This window comes from Tinamus guttatus, unplaced genomic scaffold (assembly GCF_059628265.1).
Source record: "Tinamus guttatus ecotype Peru unplaced genomic scaffold, ASM5962826v1 Tinamus_guttatus_pri_ptg000164l, whole genome shotgun sequence".
Classification (NCBI taxonomy): Eukaryota; Metazoa; Chordata; class Aves; order Tinamiformes; family Tinamidae; genus Tinamus; species Tinamus guttatus.
Window position 1 is genome coordinate 763,772 of NW_028288698.1, and position 22,189 is coordinate 785,960.

The 22,189-nt window shown below is 36.5% G+C and overlaps 1 protein-coding gene across 1 annotated transcript in view; it reads right to left on the reverse strand.

Moving 5' to 3' along the window:
* Positions 1–17,511, reverse strand: part of ADGRG6 (adhesion G protein-coupled receptor G6) — a 314,344-nt gene extending 296,833 nt beyond the window's left edge. Inside the window, exon 1 of the mRNA XM_088522777.1 lies at positions 17,408–17,511. Coding sequence (XP_088378903.1) covers positions 17,408–17,507 — 100 coding nt within the window. The 5' untranslated portion in view covers positions 17,508–17,511. The remainder of the gene's footprint in view (positions 1–17,407) is intronic.
* Positions 17,512–22,189: the final 4,678 nt, after the last annotated feature.

A 22,189-nucleotide genomic window follows, 5' to 3' on the forward strand; every position in this document is an offset into this window, starting at 1 on the left:
TAGCCCGAGGGAATTGAAAAACTATACAGCTTAAATACATTAAATAATTTGTCTCGATTACACTGTGCTGCCTTATACTTAGATATTTTGTAAACCAGCATTGTTTTTCCCTGCAAAAGCAAACTTTGCTATTTCATTTGCAAGTTACAAGGCTTCCTGTTCTGAGAAAACAATCACTTTCCAGGAAGTAATAGTATCAGAAGTTTCTTGGCATTCGAGTTTACTAAAAAAACAAAAGTAGCATAACAGTATTACTTTTCTCTTAGAAATGACTCTTGTATGGTCTTGCAAACAAAAAGGTACAAAAATTCTTAAACTAGCTGATCTCTGAGTTGCCCATCAATAAAGAATCACAGAATTGTTGAGGTTCATAGAGAGCTCTGGAGATCATCTTGCCCAACCCCAACCTGCTGAAGTGGGGTCCTGTGTAGGTTGCCCTTGACCTTTTCTAGATGTGTTTTGGATATCCCCAGTGATGGAGATTCCACAACCTCTCTGGGCAAATAACCTGTCCTATTTATCTGACTGTATCTGAATCCACATAAGATTATACAGAAGTGCTTCACCTTTTTGGGAGGAAGCAGGAACATTAGTGTGCCATGGCTATCAGATCTGCTCTGTGAAGAGTGACAGGGCTGTCTCTGTATTTGTAAGAAAACAAGAGTGCAGCAAATGTGCAGGCTTCCTTCTGCATTTCAGCTTCTGCTGTATTTCAGTTTATACTTGCCTCTTCTGCATTTTAAAAGAAAGCAGAAATTCATGTACTCTTTTTGCAGTGATGTTTGCATTCTTCCCCTTTATTGTCTGAGACAGTGTCCTATGAAACACAGGGAACTGATTCCTCCTTCTTGAGATGGTCAAGGTGTAATTTGCCGCAACTGAAGATGTTCTTCTATTAACGTTCACAATTAGAGCCACACAAGCAGCTCTAGGACAAAATTGTACTGGGGAACTACCACTCAAGTGAACTACTCTAACCTTTCATTACCTTTTAATAAAGCACTGAAGTACTACTCAATCCTTTCCACGGCTTGTCAGCATGATCAAATACATTCTATTATTTTTGAGACCACTTCTGTGACATGCAATCTTAGCCTAGAGCACTGAAACAGCAATGTCACTGCAAGCAAATCATCACTGTCTTGCTGACAGTGTTAACACCTCTAAATTTTGCCCCAATAACTGGCAGTCAGGTAACATGTTTAGTAAAATTTTATTTTCTCAATGACCAAACTAGTGCCTCATCTCCCACAGGGGATCTGTGGTATAATAAATGCTAGAATTAGTGGACACCTGGATAAATAGAGTCTATTTGGAAGAGTCAACATGACTTCCGTAAAGCGATATTTTGTCTAGTAAGCCTCTTAAGAGTTCTCTGCAGGGTTCAGTCATGCTAAGTGGGAAAAGGTGACCCAGCTGACATAGTTTAGTTGGATATCCAGAAAGCTTTTAGCAAACACTTTCACCAAAAACTTTAAGGGAAACTAAGCAGCCATTAGATAAGATAGAAGATTCTGTCATTGATAACTGACTGCATAAGAATAGAACATAATGCAAATATGAAGGTAAGAACTTAAGACAGCCATCAGTGAAATTCCTCAGGGGTCTTTGCTGGGATCTAGGTTAGTTTTCATATTCTGATAAGATCTGGAAAAGCAGTAGAATAGTCCAGACACAGTTTGCTCATGATACAAAGTTACTCAAGTTAGTGGATATCTTGAGGCAAGTTGCAAAGAACTGCAAAAAATGAGTCATTTATAAAACAAAATGACTGTGCAATAACACAACAGGTAAAATTCACTGTAGATAAGACTGTCAGAGCCTTGAGTGCACTAATAGGCTTTAATAGGCCATCAGACCTTATGGGAACTATGTTACAGGTCTGTCTCCAGTTCTGCCTCTGGCCCAATCTCCTGCTGCTTATTATTAGATGCCCTGGATGGACCCTGGACCTCTTTTATCACCACACCCTGCTCAGATATTGTCCTCGCATTTCAGCTTATCCCCTTCATGGAGCAGACTCAGTCTTGCTGATTCATGACAGCAGGGCCCAAGGAAGGCAAGTGTGGTTGCCTCAGCCTGAGCTTAAAGGCAGCCCCCAGGCTATGGGCTGGGAGGGTGTCTCAGGTAAGAATGGTCAGAACACTCAGGGTACTAAGAAGAAACAGCAGAACAAATGAGTAGCCTAATACTCTTCAAGTCATGAAAGATGTGATCTACAGCAGATATAACAGGAGGTATACATAACTGTGGGTAGCAGAGAAGAGAGGAAAGGGATATTCTGTTCACCATCTTCCATAAAAAAGGGAGCTTGAAGCTATGTCCAAAACAAGCATAATACAGAGGTTCTTCAGGACTATCGATTCCTGGGTTCAGTGGGAGACTGGCAAGTGGTTGACAGAGATACCCACTGAAAACTACTGAACTGCAAATCTCTCTCTCTGAGGCTGTTCTGGCTGGCATTCCCAAAATGGAAATAGTTTGTAGAGGGGAAACATCATACATGGCTGGGTTTGCTTTTACTCTTCCATGGATGAAGCACCCATTTACGACCACTGGGCTGCTTGGACACTTGGTCTATACTATTAACAAATGTACTTTTGCTCCAAGGGCTTGGTTCATTATTTCAGAGCAATTAAAGTATTTGACTTAAAATAAAAGTGTTTCTACACTTAAAATGTTTCTTAAATTCTGGAAGACTTGTTTGTCCTTCCAGTAGTTACAAAGCTAAAGGAAAAGAAAACAGTCTTAATTCTAAAGGAAATCCTTTTTTAAAATCTGATGTATTAGTGATTACAATCCTTGTTCTTTTGGAGGATATTGGCATCAAAGGTGCTAAAAGGGAGGAGAGGAAGCTTGGCAATGCATGCCAGTTGTAGTCTTTCATCTAGTAGAAGATTTTCACATCAAAGAGATCCTACCCTTGATTTAATTAATTTATTTATTTAACTTATCACTGATGAAGGAGTCATCTTTCCATAAAGCTTTGGTCACTCTTCCACTGCTTCAGAGACACAGAAATATTGTATGTATTTCAGAGATCTCCTGTTTTCTAGCAAAATGTATCCTTCATCCAAATCTCATTCCACATAGGACCTACTCATTCAAATACATTCCCTAAATGCTCCCCCAGAACAAGAACCAGGCACTTCAGACATTTCTCATCTCCTTCTTTATTTATTTATTTATTTTTTCTTCTAAGTGTAACACTAAATCTTGTATTCCAAATATAAAGTGTTCTTTCCTCTGGTCAGGACAAAGCAATCATCACAATCAATCATCAAAAGTGAGGAATTACAGCACCTTAAAAAAAAATCAGTTCATAATATCACCCCTGAATAAGATGGCAAAAAATATATGACATGTCTAACTGAAATCTTGAAGATATGCATGTGGCATAAAAAAAGAAAGAAAATAAAATCTTGTAAGTGATAGTGATATGTAAGTACTATAAAAATTACATCTCTCTTCCTCTTTCTATTATTACAAAATAATATGTTCTGGTGTTGTAGGTCATATAGAACCAGATTATTGATGTCCTAACAGCAGTTTGATTCAAAGGCCACAATAAATAATGAAATCATAAGGAAAATCCAGAGTGAACTGCTTCACAGTGAAGTGACTTGATTACTCCAAGCCAGCAAACTGTCAACCTCAGCTTCCTCAAACTATGTAAAAAATGTGGTTGACATCCTGATTAAATGGGAAAACAGAAATGAATTAAATCGAAAAAAAAATAACATTTTGTTAACAAGATCTACTGCTTTGCATATAGGTTAAATTAAAATTCTAGGTAAGCAGTTATATCTGCATATGTACATATGCACACATGCCAACACCAGAAACCACTCCCTGTAACATGCAGACACCATTAGTATTGCAAAATCAAGCACTCGGAAGTTAGGAAATGCCAGAGTTAACCTTCGTTTGACCTTTGTGCATAGATAATTGAAATATATAATCTCACACTACTGTTTTTGCAGGACATCATCCAGTGCACAGGAAGGGCAAATCCTACGTAATAAGCAGATTTTCAGTATCCTTTACCTTCATTCTTCAATGTACAAGCCTCAGACTTGTTTACTGTTGCAATTCTAATCCACATTTAATTCTAACCTAATTCTCATTCTGTAAACACACTCACTGTTTTCCTAGCAAATTCTTCTACAGCGTTTACTAGTATAATATTTGAATGTTTCGCAAACAGTTATTAATTACAATATGACTGCAAGGTAAGGAGGATTCTTTATTTTATAGTAGGCTAGTGGGAGAATGTAGAGACCTTGATCCTACATGTTCCACCTGTCCTTGATGTTAGGTGTGTCTATTGCAGACCCACAGGACTGAATTTCTTAAGGCTTTACATGGATGCTAGTCTATGCAGACACAGCTGTTATTCCCTCCAATTACAACAGTAAGTGAAAATAGCACTACAGCTTCAAAGTAGGCAGAGAAAATGAGAAAGATGAAGGATAGTCTATGAAAATACCTTGCTCAGCACTGCCTAGCATTAAAAGACAGACATACCATTTACTTTTCTACAGCTGAATTCAGTTGTCCTAGCCCTAGCCCTGGCAATCTCATCCCTCATTCAGTTTAAATATTCAAACTCTGACCACACATCAAGCAAAGGCCTCATGGACCATATTATTTAAATCCTCATAGCAAGTCAGTTGTGTGCAAAGCCAGAGGCTAATGACAAAAAGTATGCAACTGCCTAATTAAAAACTACATTATCACAATGGACATGAATTTGGAGACCAATTAAAAGTTGCAGAGGCAATCTATATTCTTCACTTCTGCTGTTTCTGAGTTACTGAATTGCTGGCTTTCAAACCTTAGAGTTTTCTTTATTAGTATTTTATTAATAAGGCTTTATTTTTCTGTTACTTTAAAATTTTGCTTCACTATCTGAATCTCAATCTTTTCCTCACCTCTACATGAAAGGAAATAATTAGACAGTAAAAATAGGCATCTTTGTCTGAGTTAGTGGGAATTAAGACTTCTGTACAACATGTGACATTTCAGAAACAGAGGTACCTGGCAATAATTTGGAAAAGCTAAATTACAGGCAAATGGCAATGTCAAGGAAAATGAACAGCTGAACCAGTCTAAATTTCCATGTAATTAGCAATCTGGATATTCACTCAAATCTCTGATATTGTTGCTGATAAATAACAGTGCTCACAGTGAAAAACATTACTCATTCAAGTCTCATACAGATATTTTTCGATGACCAAAACTGCCCATACCCAAGAATAAAATTTCCTTAAAGTGTGGGCAAAGGCTATTGGGCTAAACTTATAAATCTGTCAGCACTCACAGACAGTACAGATCACAGACAGATCAAGCTGCACATTCCTAATACAAATATATATTAATGTGTTTCCATATGGACATTTCTCGTTAAACTGTTGCAAAAAATTAGCTCAAGCTTTCCTTTAAAAAAGTCTAAGCTTTATCTTAAATATATAGTGTTCTATAGACATTTTCATCAGTCTTGGTTATGGACATGTTTTCAACATGTAGTTAATATACATCATATTTTGGCAGTACAAAAGAACAAATTAAAAGCATTATGTATGGTGGTATATAGGCTTAGATAAGTGGCCAATCCTTCATCCATACAGTACATCTTCAGGAGCTTCTAATGATACTAGTTTTATTCTTTTATAACAGATCAACACAATGCAGGAAATAATAAAAAAACACCATTGTTATTATTTGGTCTTTATATTGAGGAGGATAACCATGATGGGGTTTCATTATAGCTTTAAAAACACAGAAGGTAAATTAACTGTTAATCCTTCTGAATGCTAGGTTTATTTTTTTTTTTTATACACAACCACCTCAACAAAGGTCAAAGCATAGTCACAGAATCACACAGAATGCTTAAGTTTGGAAGGGACCTCTAGAGACTACCTAGTCCAACCCCACCCCGCTCCATAGTTACTACATCAATATTTTGAATGGAAACTGGTCTTCCATTTTTTTTTCCATAATGGTTGACCAATTTATAAATGCAGTCCAGCAATTTTATCAAATGACATAGTTCATCATCTTGTATTCCAGGTAACTGGTTCTTCATTATCCACACATAATTAATATAAATCATACTTTAGCAGTGCCAAAGAACAAGTCAAAAAGCATTATAGTGGTACACATGCATTGGTAACTGGTCAATCCTTCGTGCCTTGGCCATGGAAAATCCACTTAATTAAGCACAGCACTTAATTAAGATAGTATTTATCATAGTCTTTTTTTAATATATACTTTTCAGTCTATGCTTTAACATTATACGTTTTATAAGGAATAACAAAAGGACTAATCAGGGCTACTTATGAAAACTACTATGAGGCCTAAAAATGAAACTGAACCACAAACACGAGGACAATTTTATTAGGCAAACTATAAAGAATGAATTGTAAGAGCTTCTTGGCAAGAAAAATAATGTTTTCTTTAATTTCCACCAAATGCTATTAAATAATTTATATTTGTGACTCACAAAGTTCATATTTTGATGACTAGATTCTAGTTTAAGACATATTTTTGCTTTTAAAATACGAAAGTTTATTTTCCATTCTGCTGTTGCTGGATATAATCCCTCACAGTGAATTCTGTAATGGAAAGCTAATATAAAGCCAATGTGAAATAGCATGAATTGCTAAAAAAAATTTTTTTTGGTAGTTTGGGTTGATCCCTGCTATGGAAGCCTTCTCTTCAGATCTTCACATATCTCAAGTGAATAAACACAGTAGTTGATAAAGATAATAAGCTTTGCAGACCTCACCCCAAGATTAAAACTCTGACCAAATTGAACTGCCTTCTCACTAGAAACACACTCTGTGGTAAGAGATCTTTTGCATCAGTATAATCAAAATTAATCCTTTTAATGAGGGAAAAGAAATTTTGTCTCTGTGTGTTAGGATTAAAAACAACAACACTATCAACAGATGGGTAGGTGGAAGCAAGACGTGGATGCCTGAACTCGTGGGATTTCTTTACTGGCTCTGCCAGGTACTCAACAGTGGCCAGTAGGTTGAAGCAAACCCAGAAGAAAAGAGAATGACAGGAATCAGTACACAGCTTGTGCCCAGAGACAACCAGACACAAATACATCAAAAATGCTGCCTTCTCCTTAGCACAATTTTAGGGAGTGCTGAGAAATCTCATTTCCCTAGAAATTTCCCCTCTGGAAAGCTGAGGTGTTCAGAATTCCTGCAAATCAAGGCAGTATACTGTATATAAAACATGGCATTATCCTATATACAATATGACTAGAATTGAAAGAAAAAGTCTTTACATATGACCACTTCCAGAGTTTGTGCATTTGAGCCTTTAGCTGGAGCTCACATCACTTCTTAAGTGCCAAGTTGGAAATAGCATGAGATGCAGATTATATTGGTGAAAAGCAGAATACAAAATTCTTTCATTTTGAACATTACCGGGTGAGATCACTAATCTGTAGACAAAACCCACAAGTTACAACATACAGTCGTTGCCAAGTGACACAGCAGCTCTTCTTTCATCCTCTAAGCCTTTTCCCTTTCTGATCACTGAATAGCGGAACTGTAGCACGACGCAGGCTGAATCTCTCAAAAGGATGAAACAGAACTTTGGTTTCCTCTGACATAACAGCATTGTTTGGCCAAGGCATCAACTTAGAAATAGTTTCTATTTGTACATTTAGGGAGGGATTTTCCATAGCACTCAACAGTACTGTAACTTAGTTTTTATTCAAGGGGGCAGTAATACTTTTACTGACTTCAGCAGGACAAAATAAAACCAGTGCTAAGCAATCCAGATCAGAAGAAAAATGGAGGAACATACAGACTATATGTAGAGAAGCTAACAGCATGCTTTCTCTGAATTTATTTAATGAATTTGGGTTTTTTCTCTTAAGTAAGAATTTTTTTGTCTGTTTGTTAAAAACAAAACAAAACATAAAGCCATCTCTTTTTTATCGAAAAAGAGGGGTTGATTGTTTTTGCTTGTTTTTTTTTACAAATAAGAAAATTAACCTGGTAATCATCTTCGTTCAAAATCTGCATATTACATCAGAAAATATAAGTAAGATAATGAGGAAAGATAAATGTTTTGAAAAACAACAGTTTTTAAAAAAATTGAAAGACTTTACTCAGCTACATTTCTAGCATTTGATACATTCCACCGTTATGATGTGCTATTCAGAAACCACTTAGGCAGCCAAGCACAAGGGAAATGTCTATTTTTTTCCAAGGCTCATTCAGCTAACGATCACATAATCAAATTGCCAGTCTCTCAATATTGGTATGTTGAAGCAACTTTAGATATTCTTCTATTGTGCACAGTCAAAGAAGTCAGAAATTACTGGAGTTGCCTAAAAGGCAATAATTGTGTCACACAGTCCAGCATGGAAGGTGGAGGAGATGAGAGGTGAAGAAAACCACGTAAAACAAAAGACAGTTGACTAAGACAGACATACATTACTTGTAGGTAACTTCTAAGTTACTTGTGTTTGGTAATGGATTTAGAACCATTTGTCAGGTACTACCTATATGTGAAAAATATCTGAAAAATTGTTGATTAGAGGGAGTGGATGCATATAAGGATGCACGTCTTTTTAATTCTCAGTATTACTGATAGCAATGCGCCACCGAAGAGACAAATTTGCTACTGTATCGATGCTACTTCAACCACTTTTGACTTTCACCGAAACCGTTCTAAGAACATGAAAGGATTAAATGCAGTGCATTTGTAGCGCAGTGAAAAAAAAATTAGCTTGACAGAACACAAATACAGACTTATATAAAAACACTTACACAGAAATGGACAGATGGATAGCCTTATTGGTGGCAGTATTTTCATACAGTGCCTTTGGCAGTTTAAATGATGAGATTTTGGCTGAAATATACACAAACCAAAATACGATCAAAATACATGACAGCATGGAAGCAATACACTGCCAAAAATCTGACAAGACAAAGGCCTATTTTGCACATAATCTAGTTCTAGATTTAGTTACATAATAAAGTATAACATACAGCAGATCATGCACAAAGCAAATTTGATGCACTATTCTTATGTACAGAAGGGGAGAGGATTTCATTGTCTTTATACTTCATTCAAACACTATTATCAGTCAAACAAGCTTTAGGAAAAAAAGAAAAAAAGAACACATGAACTAATGTACTAATGCCTTTGCCTTTGTTCAATAGCAGTACTTCTGCCTTTTATTTTTGTACATATATTACAGGCATGATGTTGTGTAATACAGGTTTTAACATCTTTTTGAAAAATTGCTAAGATTGAAACACAGTTTGTGGGGCATGTGGTTTTAAATCTTGATCATGCAGACACCCATAGCCAGAAAGAGAACTCTTAGTTATTTTAGAATTCAGTAGAAAAGGCATTAAATAAGATTGTTGTTCCTTTACATATGCTTTATGACTCAGCAGTCAAGATGATTTTATGAATCCCTGGACGGTCAGTTTCTCTAAAATGCAATATGATATACGACTATCATACTTTGGAATTCAAAAATATATACATGCAGTCTTGGAAAAACAGTAAAGATCTAAAATATAAACCTGTTCATAAACACTTTATGTAAATTCAAGATAATGAGAAAAAAACATGCTTCCCCTCACTCCTCAAACCTCAAAACAATAAAACCAGAGGGCTGTGTCTTACATAAATGCCTCTGTGATAACTTCAACCCTGAGGTCTTTTTCTCCACCTAAAAAGCAAGTTCTCGTAAAAAAAAAAAATGACTTCAGCTGCATAGTATGGATTTGTCACTGCACAGTTCTTAATTAGAAGAACTGTGAGAAGCCAGAGCATGCATCTGAACAAAACAAACTCTGTTCAAGATAGTGAGTCGCAGTTTTCTGCCTGACACCCATTAAGAAGCATATTCATGAGGGAAAAAGCTGGAACTGGAAAAAATCCGATTGCACTGTATCCTTTCAAAAATTAGGTTAGCTGTGTTATGCTGTTTTCGTGGTCCTGCTCTGTGTTCTGCAAGAGCTAACTGTTGAGGACATTTAGCACTAAATAAAGCACTTTTTATGATGCACTGGAGGACAGATGAACTACACTGGGGATATCCAGAAAGCGTTTTAGGAATGGGAACTTTCTATCATTCTCTCACCGATTTATTTTTCCAACCAGCACTTTTCGGTCTACAAGAGATTTTAAGGAATATATTCTCTGAAAATATGTCTTGCTATTATTTCTGTAGAGTATTAAGCACTATATTTTTAACGGATATAGCTGTGGTTTCGTAGTATTCAGGAGTTGCCATTGCAGTTACATTGTCGTCAGTATAGTCTCTTGTAAAAATGATGCTTTGCTACACTAGAATTTGGACAAGCCACTAAAGTGAAAAGATGTTCAGAAATCACAAAGAGGAAATGCAAAAAATGAGAATTGGTGTGAATATCTGTGGGGATCTTGAAGGCAATTAGCAAAACTGTTTCAAGAAGAGGAACTGAAAAGAGCAGTGAATACACCACGAGCAGTGAATACACCAGTCAAGCTGCTGCTGTCCCCCATGGCAGACAGTGGGGTGAAAGTCACAAAATGGAAGATGAAGAAAAAAGGAACCAAAGAGGAACAAGTTTGTAGTAGCATCATGAATTTATGACTAGAGTCAGGTTTAGTGTGAAAAAAGCTTGATTCTTCAGAAGACCAACAAAAGGAATAAGTGTAAATGCTATCTAGGTATCTAATTATACAAGTAGAATTCTAATTATGAATTATGCACTTGATTTTCCTGTAATGCAGCAAGAGTTAAAGCACACCTTGCCATTTGCAAGCAAGATCAAGCAATACTGAACACAGATCAAGCCATGGTGCTTCTGGGAGCCCCAGCCCACACTTTGATTTGAGTGCCTATATTATGACATTTATAGCATGAAAAGTTTCACTTTATCAGTAATATTTTAATTAACTTTGTAGAAAATGTTTACAGCCTATACCTGTAACATGCTATTTTTCCTCACACACCTGAGGAGTGCAAAAAAAATATGAAACAGCATGAATCATTTATCCAGATATATTTTTAATCAAAATCTCAATGGACATGAATTTTCTGGGTGGATCTCCTTATTTTTTAGCATTTACTAAATCGTAATTAAGACTCATTCACCCTTTTTTTTTTTCCTATTGCTAGTGAAATAGAAGTCATTTTTAATATACATTTTAACATTGCCCACATAAAATGCACTGGGTCAAGTATATCTATCTCAGACATCTCTGTGTTGTGGTTGCTATAAGAACACAGATGTTAATCTTTCAGGTGCCTCATGATATCATCCATAAAGAGTGTTTAATTTAGAGATCACTTACATGTCGCAATTTATGCGGATTGCTTAAGCATTTCTAGAGAAATCCTCATGAACATAACCATATGCATGTGAAATGTGCAAGATCAACACTTGCTGTTAGTACACAAATGCTGACTTTAAATACTAACCATTTACTTGTAGAAGGTCCCCCAGCATCTGAGATAAACAATTTAATTATCCTTTATCAGTTTTAAGAAATATCTAGTAAAATGCATGTGAAATGTTTGCTAGATTTATTATCTAGAACAAAAATATTATCTGGAAAATTGTCCTGTTCTTTTCTCTATCCTGTCCAGAGACCTACTTCATGATGCAACATTTCTCAAGTTACGGATGCACAGGAGGAAAAAGAAAGTGACATTCCCAAAGACTTGAATTTTTCAACGAGACACAAGCAAGTTTTATTCTAAAATGTTCATTAATTTTACAGAGAAAAAAAATGACAAATAAGGTAAAGAACAAATTTCTTTACACAATAACCTCCATCAGAAACAGCCTTCTGTAAAGCACAGTCCAGCTGGCCATGAGTCATTTTGCGATCTATTCCTGGATCTGTCATCAAATTGGATATTACGCTGCCCATTATCAAAAACAATATTGGCAAATTGGCAATGGTGAAAATTGTCACTTACTTCTGTTTCTAATTTTCAACAGTGAAAAGAAAAAAAAAAAGACAAAAAGGATTCTAAAATTGTACATGTCAAAGATATGACCTTCAGTGAAAGGCATATTTTTCCTTTAATAAAAGCTATACTCCTTAAAGAAAGGCATATTATTCAATCTATATTCTAACAGAAGAAAGTTCAGACTCTGTAAGGTAAGGTTCTAGTCAGTTCTGAACTTTTGTGGTCTACCACTATGCTTTTAATGCAACACCATTACAATTAATGGAATGAGGTTCAAACATTCCAGGGAAAATAATTATCAGTGTCATCAAAAAATATATACCTAAAAGCAAACAGAGTAAGTAAAATAAGAAAAGTAAAATAAGAAGTGAAATTTATGTGAAATTCGCTCCAGCAGTAACTTACTTTCACATTAATTAGCTGTCAAGTAAGGGAAACATAAGGCAACCAGTGACTTATTTGCTGTGAGACTTACATGAACACAAATTCTAAAAACATGCCTCAAACCAGCAGAAATTTGGATATTAGGTGGACAGAACATAAAGGATTGCTTTTGATTGTTTGCTTAAAGTACACTAAAATATGAAAAGAGACTGGTAGAGAAAGGAGAGAGAATGAAGGAGAGGCAGGAAGAAAGAAGGGGAGCTATTCATTACATTTCCAGATTTCTACAGGCTAATCTCTCAATTACACACAATGTTTGCTTGCCTATGTAGGGAAAGAAATTGAAAGGCTGAATACTTTGTTAAAACTTTTCAGGTTTTGCGAGTCTTTCACAACATTCAGAAACATGAATTTCTACACTCTAGTCAGTGACAACACTCTCAATTACCTTAGCTGCCCACAACAATATACACACACCTATTCCCACCCCAGGAATAGCATGAGAGCATTTTCACAAAGCGTCAGTAATAATGTTATAAAAACATTCCCTGCCTCCCAGTCATCCAGGAGGACTGCGCTGGCTGATGTGGCTAATGTCTAGGCACTTTGGTTCATACCGTATTCATGCTAGCAGAGACACAGATAAGCAAATGTGTTGACACTTATTTCAACATTCACCCATTGATATGATCTTTGGCCCTTGTCTGGGGTAGGCAGCCAGAACTGTGCTGAAAACACTCTTCCTGACTTGGAAAGTTCAAGATAAAATTCAATCCATTTTTTGTAAAAGGCAACGTGACAACTGGCTCATTCTGCTGGCACATTAGCAATACTTCCCACCATATTCCCAACGTTAACAATGCTTCTCACCATTATTTCCTTCCTTCATGGGGATTCTGTCTTGAACAAGGGAGGGCTTTAATCTCTCCCTTATCTATATGGGCCCAATTATGGAGTGTAGTAGACAGAGAGGATCCCACATGGCAGATCTTATCGGCCATGTGGGTGAATGGCCTTCTTCCAGATTTACTCTTTTCTCTTCCCTTTTTCCTGATGAGTAAAAATAATATATACATTTTTATTCAAATCACCACTAAAAACAAAATGAAAATTTCAGGGTCTGGCATAGAATTAAAACTCATCCTTCTGTGAACTGTTGAGGATTAATTAAAAACTTCTTTAGGACCTTGAAATATGACTACTGACACCAGTGCACTTTATTCATAGAAGAACAAAAGGACAAACACTGACTCTCAAATACTAGCTGCAGACATAGTAAATCTGTGGTAACAACAGTACAAGGTGTAATGCAGAAATAGTGTAATAAGAGTTGAAAATTGACTTTATTAATAGACACCTTTTCTGTATACTGAATAAAACTAAATATGGTTACATGGTAGGCAAATTTTTAAATGTCTGTTTATTACAAAAGAAGGAAAACATTCTTATTAGATTTCTTCCTCTAAATTATCTTGCACTAATTTAAAGCCATTCTTTGGGTCTTTTCCACAGTTCAGGAAAATCAACTTGCTCTCTCCTGTTGCAGCTATGTTTTTAAATATTTGAAGTTAATATGTAATCCCATTCTGCCTCCTCTAGACCAAAAATTACCCTATTTCCTTCCATATGCCCTCACTGATCATGGTTTCTAGAGCTACATTCACTCTTTCTGTTCTTGCTTAGGCTCCCCGAAACAATCAAAATAAACACACAAGTAAATAGTCGGGCATGTCTGAATCTCAAATTAAAGTGGATCTAACCTAATTTTGTTTGACACATCACCATCCCAGCACCATAGCTTCTAAGTAGTGCTTCTCTGGAAGACAGGTAAGCTCCTTACAAGACAGGCCAGACAAATTGTTTAGGCAGAGAAACTGAGACATATCTCGGTAAAGTGACTCACTCGAAGCCATCTGGCACATCTACACCACAGACGAGAACTGAAACCCACTTACGTTGCTTACTGCTTTGTAATTTAATGCCCAAATCACAACATACAACTCTACTCAGTATGCTAAGACTTTAATACATAGCACATTTTTATTTCTTTTTTATTTTTATCATTTAACTGTCAGAGCCTACCCATTGATTCCTCTGAGCTATCAGAACTATTTTTGCAACTACTGCACCTGCTTGCAAGTACTTTGCCCTCACCTGTTCTTTTCAGAAAAGGAACCTGTCACCATAAGCAAAGGTTGACACAATGTAGAAATATGCAGCTAAATATTCCTTTCATAGACCATTCTGCTTCTCTTCTAAGTTGTGTACAGCACTTCTAAGCTGCGTAATCCTTCTCCTGACCTTTGTTTCTGGAAGCGCGCCAACTCTTGTAGTTCTTCTCAAGTTGAACTATAAAATTATTGCTTTAGAATTTATGAATGCCCCCATAAATAATCTGTAAAACCTATATCTGATTATCTTAATCCTCATTTGTATGTAACCTCCTCTTGGCAAAGCTCAATAAGCCCCAATAGCTTTCTAAGCTTACAGCTCACTAGTGAAGCTGGATGAACGTCAGGCTTTATGATATTTCTACGGTAACTTCAGTAATGTCTAAGCTGTCATGGAGATTATGAATACCATATGATTCCACAGCCAAACTGACTCGTACCTTTCAAAGAAACAAAACAAAAGAAAACACAAGACGGGAAACACTACTACTTCTATCTGGTTTGTTCTATGAAAAAAAAGAATGGATGAAAAGACTATATTTTACAGCTATGTATTATAATCTTTGTTTTCACATTTAAAAAGAAAAAGGAAAAAAAAAAGAAAAAAGAAAGAAATCTGAAGCTCTACAGATAAATCCTGACAAATGGCAGGGTGCTGCAAATGTCTCAGTTTACTTTTAAGGTGAGTGTTAATAGCAAAATGTTTGTGATCTGTGATCTCTTCCGGTGTCCAACAGCAAACGTGTTTGTCTATCGAAACTGGATTTTTCTAGCTTACCTTATTTATCTACTCATCATTCAGATGGATAGGAAAATGTCTTTTCCATTACTGGAAGTTCTGAAGATTTCAAATAGTTTTCCAGGTGAAGGGGCAGAAGAAAGAACCCCCAGGTGCTTGAAAGTCTCAGGCTCAGGTCTCTGATCTGATTTCTATCAGAAACTGGGTTTGGGTCTTCTATATGCCAAATGAGTGCCGAGAAAAGAAATATAATACAAGAGACCCAATTATTTGCTGTTTGACCCAAACAGCACTTTGGCTGCTTTATGCTCTCCAGTAGCACAAATCAGTTACTGAAGCAGCTAGTAATGGTCATTTATGATTTTAACCTTGAATTTTGGCATTAGATTCCTGACTCATCTTTTTCAGTACAAATAGCAAATAGTGATTATTAATTGTGACTAGCCGAATGCACGCACGAGCTTTCATTTGGCTTTCCCTATCCTCCGCATATGAGTTAGTCTGGTCTACAGGATTTACCACTCACTCTCATCAAGAGAAATTGATAAAGGCTAAAGGTCCTAATAGTCCAGTCACCACACATCTGTAACAGTCTGTAACAGCCAGCATATATTAGAGCAGCTTTTGTTCGTTTATTTTATGCCAAAGATGGCAGCTGCATGGCCCAGGATCATGTACGGCACAGGATCACAGAGACACAAGCTAAGGACTTTAGCCAGCTGAGCCATGGATGAGAATCAAGTCCAAACATACACTTCTGGCTACACAGTTTAAAGGAGAGGGAAAATACGCATTAAAGTTGCATGAAGCTGGAAATTGCTACTGTATGTCAAGAAATTATACCTTTTTTTTTCTTTTTTTTTTTTTTTTTAGAAACTAGAAACTCCTTCTATATTTAACACTCATTTTGCAACTATTTCCAACGGCAAGTCTGTAACAGCAAAACTACTCATCTGATACGGAATTAGCTAAACACTACAATCTGCTCCAAAGTTTTCTTATGCTCCAAAGCAAATTCCGAAGGTTTTTCCAACAAGACAGCTGGCACTTCTAAAATATTTTGCACTCTAGTTTTCAGGAAAAGATATTTAGTAAATGAAATCTCTCATTCATATGTTTAAAGAAAACAAGCACAATGTATGATCAGGGGCCTGGAACATCTGCCCTACGAGGAGAGGCTGAGGGAGCTGGGCCTGTTCAGCCTGGAGAAGAGAAGGCTGAGAGGGGATCTGATCAGTGTCTATAAGTACCTCAAGGGAGGGAGTGCAGAGGACGGTGATGGTCTCTTTTCAGTGGTGGCCACTGATAGGACTAGAGGAAATGGCCGGAAACTGAAACACCAAAAATTCCATAGGAACTTAAGGAAAAAATTCTTAACAGTGAGGGTGACAGAGCACTGGAACAGGCTGCCCAGAGAGGTTGTGGAGTCTCCTTCTCTGGAGATCTTCAAAACCCGCTTGGATGCAGTCCTGTTCCATGTGCTCTAGGTGACCCTGCGTGTGCAGGGGGGTTGGATTAGATGATCTCTAGAGGTCCCTTGCAACCCTAAGCATTCTATGATTCTATGATTCTATTATAATACTCTCTGCCCAAGTGTCGCTACAGAAGGATGCTAAGTTTAAACTTCTTGTTCTGTACAACATATCATTATGTTATGTTCATGAAGCTTGCTAAAGAATGTTTCTATCAATTGAATCATTAAAGAGTTTAAAAATAGTAAGTATGCTATAGTTATTCCACAAAATGCAAGGGTTACTGAATACACAAGTAACAGGCACAAACTCACATTGCTATGAAAGTGGATGAAGAACTGGATAAACGTGAAGTACACGATTACTTGCAGTATATCAAAAATTAGGAGAAATTCATGAGATGTAAAGGAGAGGAAAATGGAATTCAAAGTGCAAGGTTAAATAAAAAGATAAACTAAAAACAAAATAGTGACAAATAAAAAGATTGTTCACAGAAAATATAACACAAGCTATCAGAACTAATAATTATAACACATCATTTTCATGAAAATTCAGTTTTTCTGAATTTTTCAAAGTTCAGACATAATTCAGTCATATACAAGCATAACCCCTTGTCATCTGACCTTAGCTCCTAGGTCAATTTAATCCTAGGCTATTTAATCAAGAGGATAATGTGCTAACTTACCTGTTTGCTGCACACATATAATATACGTGGTAAACAAGCAGAGGCAGTGCCGCAGCTTCCATTTCCAGTGATAGCACCACATTTCACTTATATGAAACATCCTGTAAAAAATAATAACAATAAAAAAGGCAAGGAACACTTCAGGGAGATTTACAACAAACAGAGTATGTCATAAAACTACTGTCAGTGAAACCAGTAACTAGCATGAAGTAAAGCACTTGAAAACTATGGACTGCTCTAGAGCAACTGTGAGAGAAGGAGTCTGCACTTGGTCAAAAAGGTCAGAAATGTTGCTCCCTGATCCTTTTCAGACAACAAAGTGGATGAAGGGTTGTGGTTAGGCCTCTGAGCATGCAAGGGTGCATGAGACTTTAGTAAAAGAACAGTAACAGTGTGACATGTTAAAGGAGTGATTCACACTTTATATGCAGTCTGCATATATTACACAGGTATTACTAACTTAATGTTTCTTAGTGCTAAAATTTTGATGGTCATGGCACCTTTTACTGACTAATTTCAGCTAAAGCCTGAAATTGTTGTTGTCAAAACCGAGAGGCTCACCTGTACTGTCAGTGAAGTCAAGGACATGATGATTATTTAATAATAAAAAAAAAAGTGTCATTTTTACTTGAGTTTAAAATTTCCTTTGCCTTGCATGTAGGCCCTTGCATTAAAGGCCTACATGACCTTTAATGGTTAAACCAAAATGTTTCCTACCTGGTAGGCAGAAGGGGCAAAAGGAAAGAAGACTTGTAATGAATGTTTTCTGAGCTTTAGCCATGTATTTGAAATGAACTGTGCACCATTACATTCCAACCTCACTTTATTCAACAAGACACCAACAAGCAGGAGCAAGGAACAAACCATGGAACACAACACACGCTATTTTGATCAACTCATTCCCATCCCATGTGGCACAATCACTAACCTTCTTTTGTTCAGTAAGGTATTATCTTGTTACACTGTGAGAAAACCCCTAGCAGAATCCCCGAAATACTTCACAATCCCATTCCCAGTAACAGTATTTAAGGAACAACTATGAATAGAGAGACTCGAAGAAACATCAATTAACACAACTGCCTTCCCTATTTAATATGTACTATCCTAAAAATGGAAAATGTATTTAGAATGATCACTTATATCCTTTTTATCCTGTATCAGGAGGAAAAGGTAAGAGATGTAAAGTGAATGAAAGTACAGAGGAGTGGCAAGAAAACTTAATTTGTTAAACTTGGGGAAATCCACTTCCTTCTGATCCACAGATATTACTGTGAAACTGCAAATGAAACTTGTGGGCAAATGCAAATCCTTTCCCAGAATTGGCTTCTGTTGCTTCCCAAAGTAAAGTTCTGTGACATAGGAAAAAAGCCAAATTTAACACAGCCAGATAAACCATTGTAAAAGAATAACTAATGTTTCAGTTTTAAAAGTTCATCAAACCACACCCCCGGGCTAGATGCCAGACAGCCCAGGTAAACGACACTTCAACAGACTGCTGCTATCAGTGAGCTTCCCATCACTGCAGGGTTACATAGCAAAAGTATCTGATTACCAGAAAAAAAGAAATGCCTTTTTTTCAGGCAGTTCTATCAAACTAAAAATTTTAAATTGATTTGTTTTTCTGAGATATTGTAAAGTCAAATTTAACAAGTTTTGAAGACAAGTGCAAAAAAAAGGGGGGGAGGGGATTTGAAATACAAGAATTGCTTTGATGAAGCCAGACTCACAAAGTAACCAGATTATCAAACAATAGAAGTATTGTCCTTCAGCTCTATGGCCTATAAATCACTGTTAAAAATGTGAGACAGCAGAATACCGAGGTTTGGGAAAAGTTACTCTTCAATGTATATAATTCCACAATATCCTCCAAATTCATTTAGGAAAAAGTGACATTTAACAGAAGACTTTCTAAAAGGTATGTACACATATAATGCCAGATATGCACACATACAAACACATAGAGTACATACACATTCACAGAGTGGTGAAATAGAAATAATGACTATATTAGCCTGACATACCTTATTCAAGATACAGAAGAATATTGCTCTTTCTAGATTAAAAAAATAGTTTGCAGCTACTTATGTGATAAATGCTAGCCTGCTGCTAGCTAATCTACCAAATGAAACCAGTAAATTGGTTGAAACAGTGGGGTATTTATCATCATACTGACACCTCTTTAGGGTGTTGCTGCAATTGTCGACACTTTTGATGTCTCCATGAGCTCAACTGTATGGTTTTGCTCATTTAACAGTGGGAGAATCCAAGCCATAGCTTTTGATACACTCACGGAAAAATAATATGATAAGGTGCCACTGCCTAAGTCTCAGTGCCTAAGTGAATCAACCCAAACAGCCTTTGCTGTTTTTTTTTTTTTTCTGTGTCTTTCCCCCCCCCCCCAAAGAGTCTGTGGAATTCTGTGTTAATATGAGGGAACTATTTATTTTGGTCAATTCTGTTTTGTTGATGTTTACATGTGTTCTGGTAATACTTGTGAGATAGTATCCCATGGTGTTGGTCTGTTTACTAATCGCTACTCTTGTAAAAAGTAACAAGTCAGGAAAGATTTCAAGAACATGGATAATCAACAGAGCAGAGGATAAGTGCAGAAAGCAAGACAGAAAGGCAGGGCTATAGAAACTTTCTTTCCCCAAAGAAAGGACTAGGTTCTGCAGTTGCTGCCAGAAAAAAAAAAAAAAAAAAAAAAAAAAAAAAAAAAAAAAAACTCCACTAAAATATGTAAGCAAATAAGTAAAAAGGGGGAAATCTACATTTACACCCTCTATCATGGAAGATTCTTTACAGCACATCATATCTGATGACCAGAAAGAAAGGCTTATCAAACTAATGATATCGACTAAAAAAGGAGCACACTTTTATCTTTGCTACCAAAACACTTTGCTTGCTGATGTAGGCACAATGAGCCTGATCTGTTTCTTTTGGAGATCCATGTTGCAAAGAATAACCTTTAGCAAAGTGCTGTAAATGGGTGAGAAAATAATCTGTTCAATGCATTCTTCAGACTTTGTGTAGACAAAAAGCCAAAATTCACAAACCTGACTGCTCACAGTTTTACACTGTGATGTGCAGAACAATGCTGCTTGTACGAGAAGCTGTCTTAGAAGACAGTAAACATATTGCCAGCATAAAGGTTCCTTCCACACCAAAAATCTGTCTCAGATATATTTATAATGTGGCATTCTTATTGGCAAGAAAGTTTTGGGAAGAAAAAAAAAAAAAAAAAAAAAAAGCCAGAGGGCTAACACTTGCAAGACATTTGGAAAAACTAAGTCATCTTTAAATACCCAGTATTCACATGCTAATCACCCGTATATTTATTATAGGTTAATTTTCTTTGTTATTAGCATTTATTTAATCCAGAATTGAGCCCACCCAGGGTATGAGTAATTCAACAAGCAAATCGACATACTGTTCCAGTTAGTTTATGGTTTATCACGGGATGACACCAATGCCTAACATAACACCGACTCAGCAACTCACTTTCAAGTCCTTGACCCTGTGTTCCCATTTTAAATAATATTGAAAGGATGCATTCTGCTATTTGGCAGTCATCAGTAGGCTAGAGAAAGAATATCAGCACACAAATGTACCAAAACATGCCAAGAACTTAATAAATCATTCCATAACATTTTTTTTTTACCAATTTCAGAACACATGCATTTCAATCTTTAACATTAAAGACATTAAAATTGCTGAACGCCCTTCACAGTGAACTTTATTTCCTATTTTTGTTTCAATTTAAATGAGAAAGAAGGTGCACTGTCCTGCCTCCAGCTGGTAACAAGCTTGCAACTCTGAACAAATCACTGTGAATCACCAAACACAAACCCAAAACAGCATTTTACCACCCAAGATGTCTGGGTGAACACCTATGGTAGAGGATAGACCCATTGCAGTTGGACGGGATCTCACTACAGCAATCCCTTTTAATACATAGATCTTACAAAACTGCTCTGCAGAGTAGCAACTGCCATTCTAAGGAGCCTTATAGAAAAGTTACCAATTTTTCTATTAAGCGGCATTATTCCATTGCAGACACTGTGTGACAAGACCAGCTATGCACTCTAGCTGCCAATTTAACCCAGTCCACAGCTACTTGCATTTCCTATAACATAGGGAAACAATAGGCTTATTCACAATTCATTCTAAAAGAGCAAAATAGTCATGTAATTTATCTAAAACCATAAATGGATGGCAACTTTACATAGTTCAAGAACAAATTAGTGGGAGTCTTGCTAAATCTAACTACAAAACTTTATACCACGTAGGCCAGCAGCCAGCTAATGCAACATCCTCACCTTTTGGGGAGCTCTGCAAGAAAATAAGTACAAGATATGAATAATCCTGGCACATTTGGTTTTTATACCATATGGTCTCAGATCATGCCATGCACATTTGAATACATCATCTTCCTTGTTCAAAGCTTCGGCAAAGTTCCCCAGAGTGGGATGTGAATTCTGCCCCAGGCAGACTGACATGACTCTTTTGGTCTTTGACATGTCTAAAGCTATTAGGGAAAAATGTTGCTGACAGTTGAAAACTACAAGAATGATAACATCAGTTTCACAATTCTTTTCTCCTATAGGTTGTAAACAAAAAGATTTTGAATTTAATCACGCTGAAGTGGAACTACAAGTGAGAAGTCATTACAGCTCCCATCGAGCTCCTGCGGATTAACAAAGAAGTTGATTTTGCTTTTGAAACTCTCTCTTTAAGCCATGCGACACTAATGCCCCGAAAGATTAACTGCATAACGCCAAT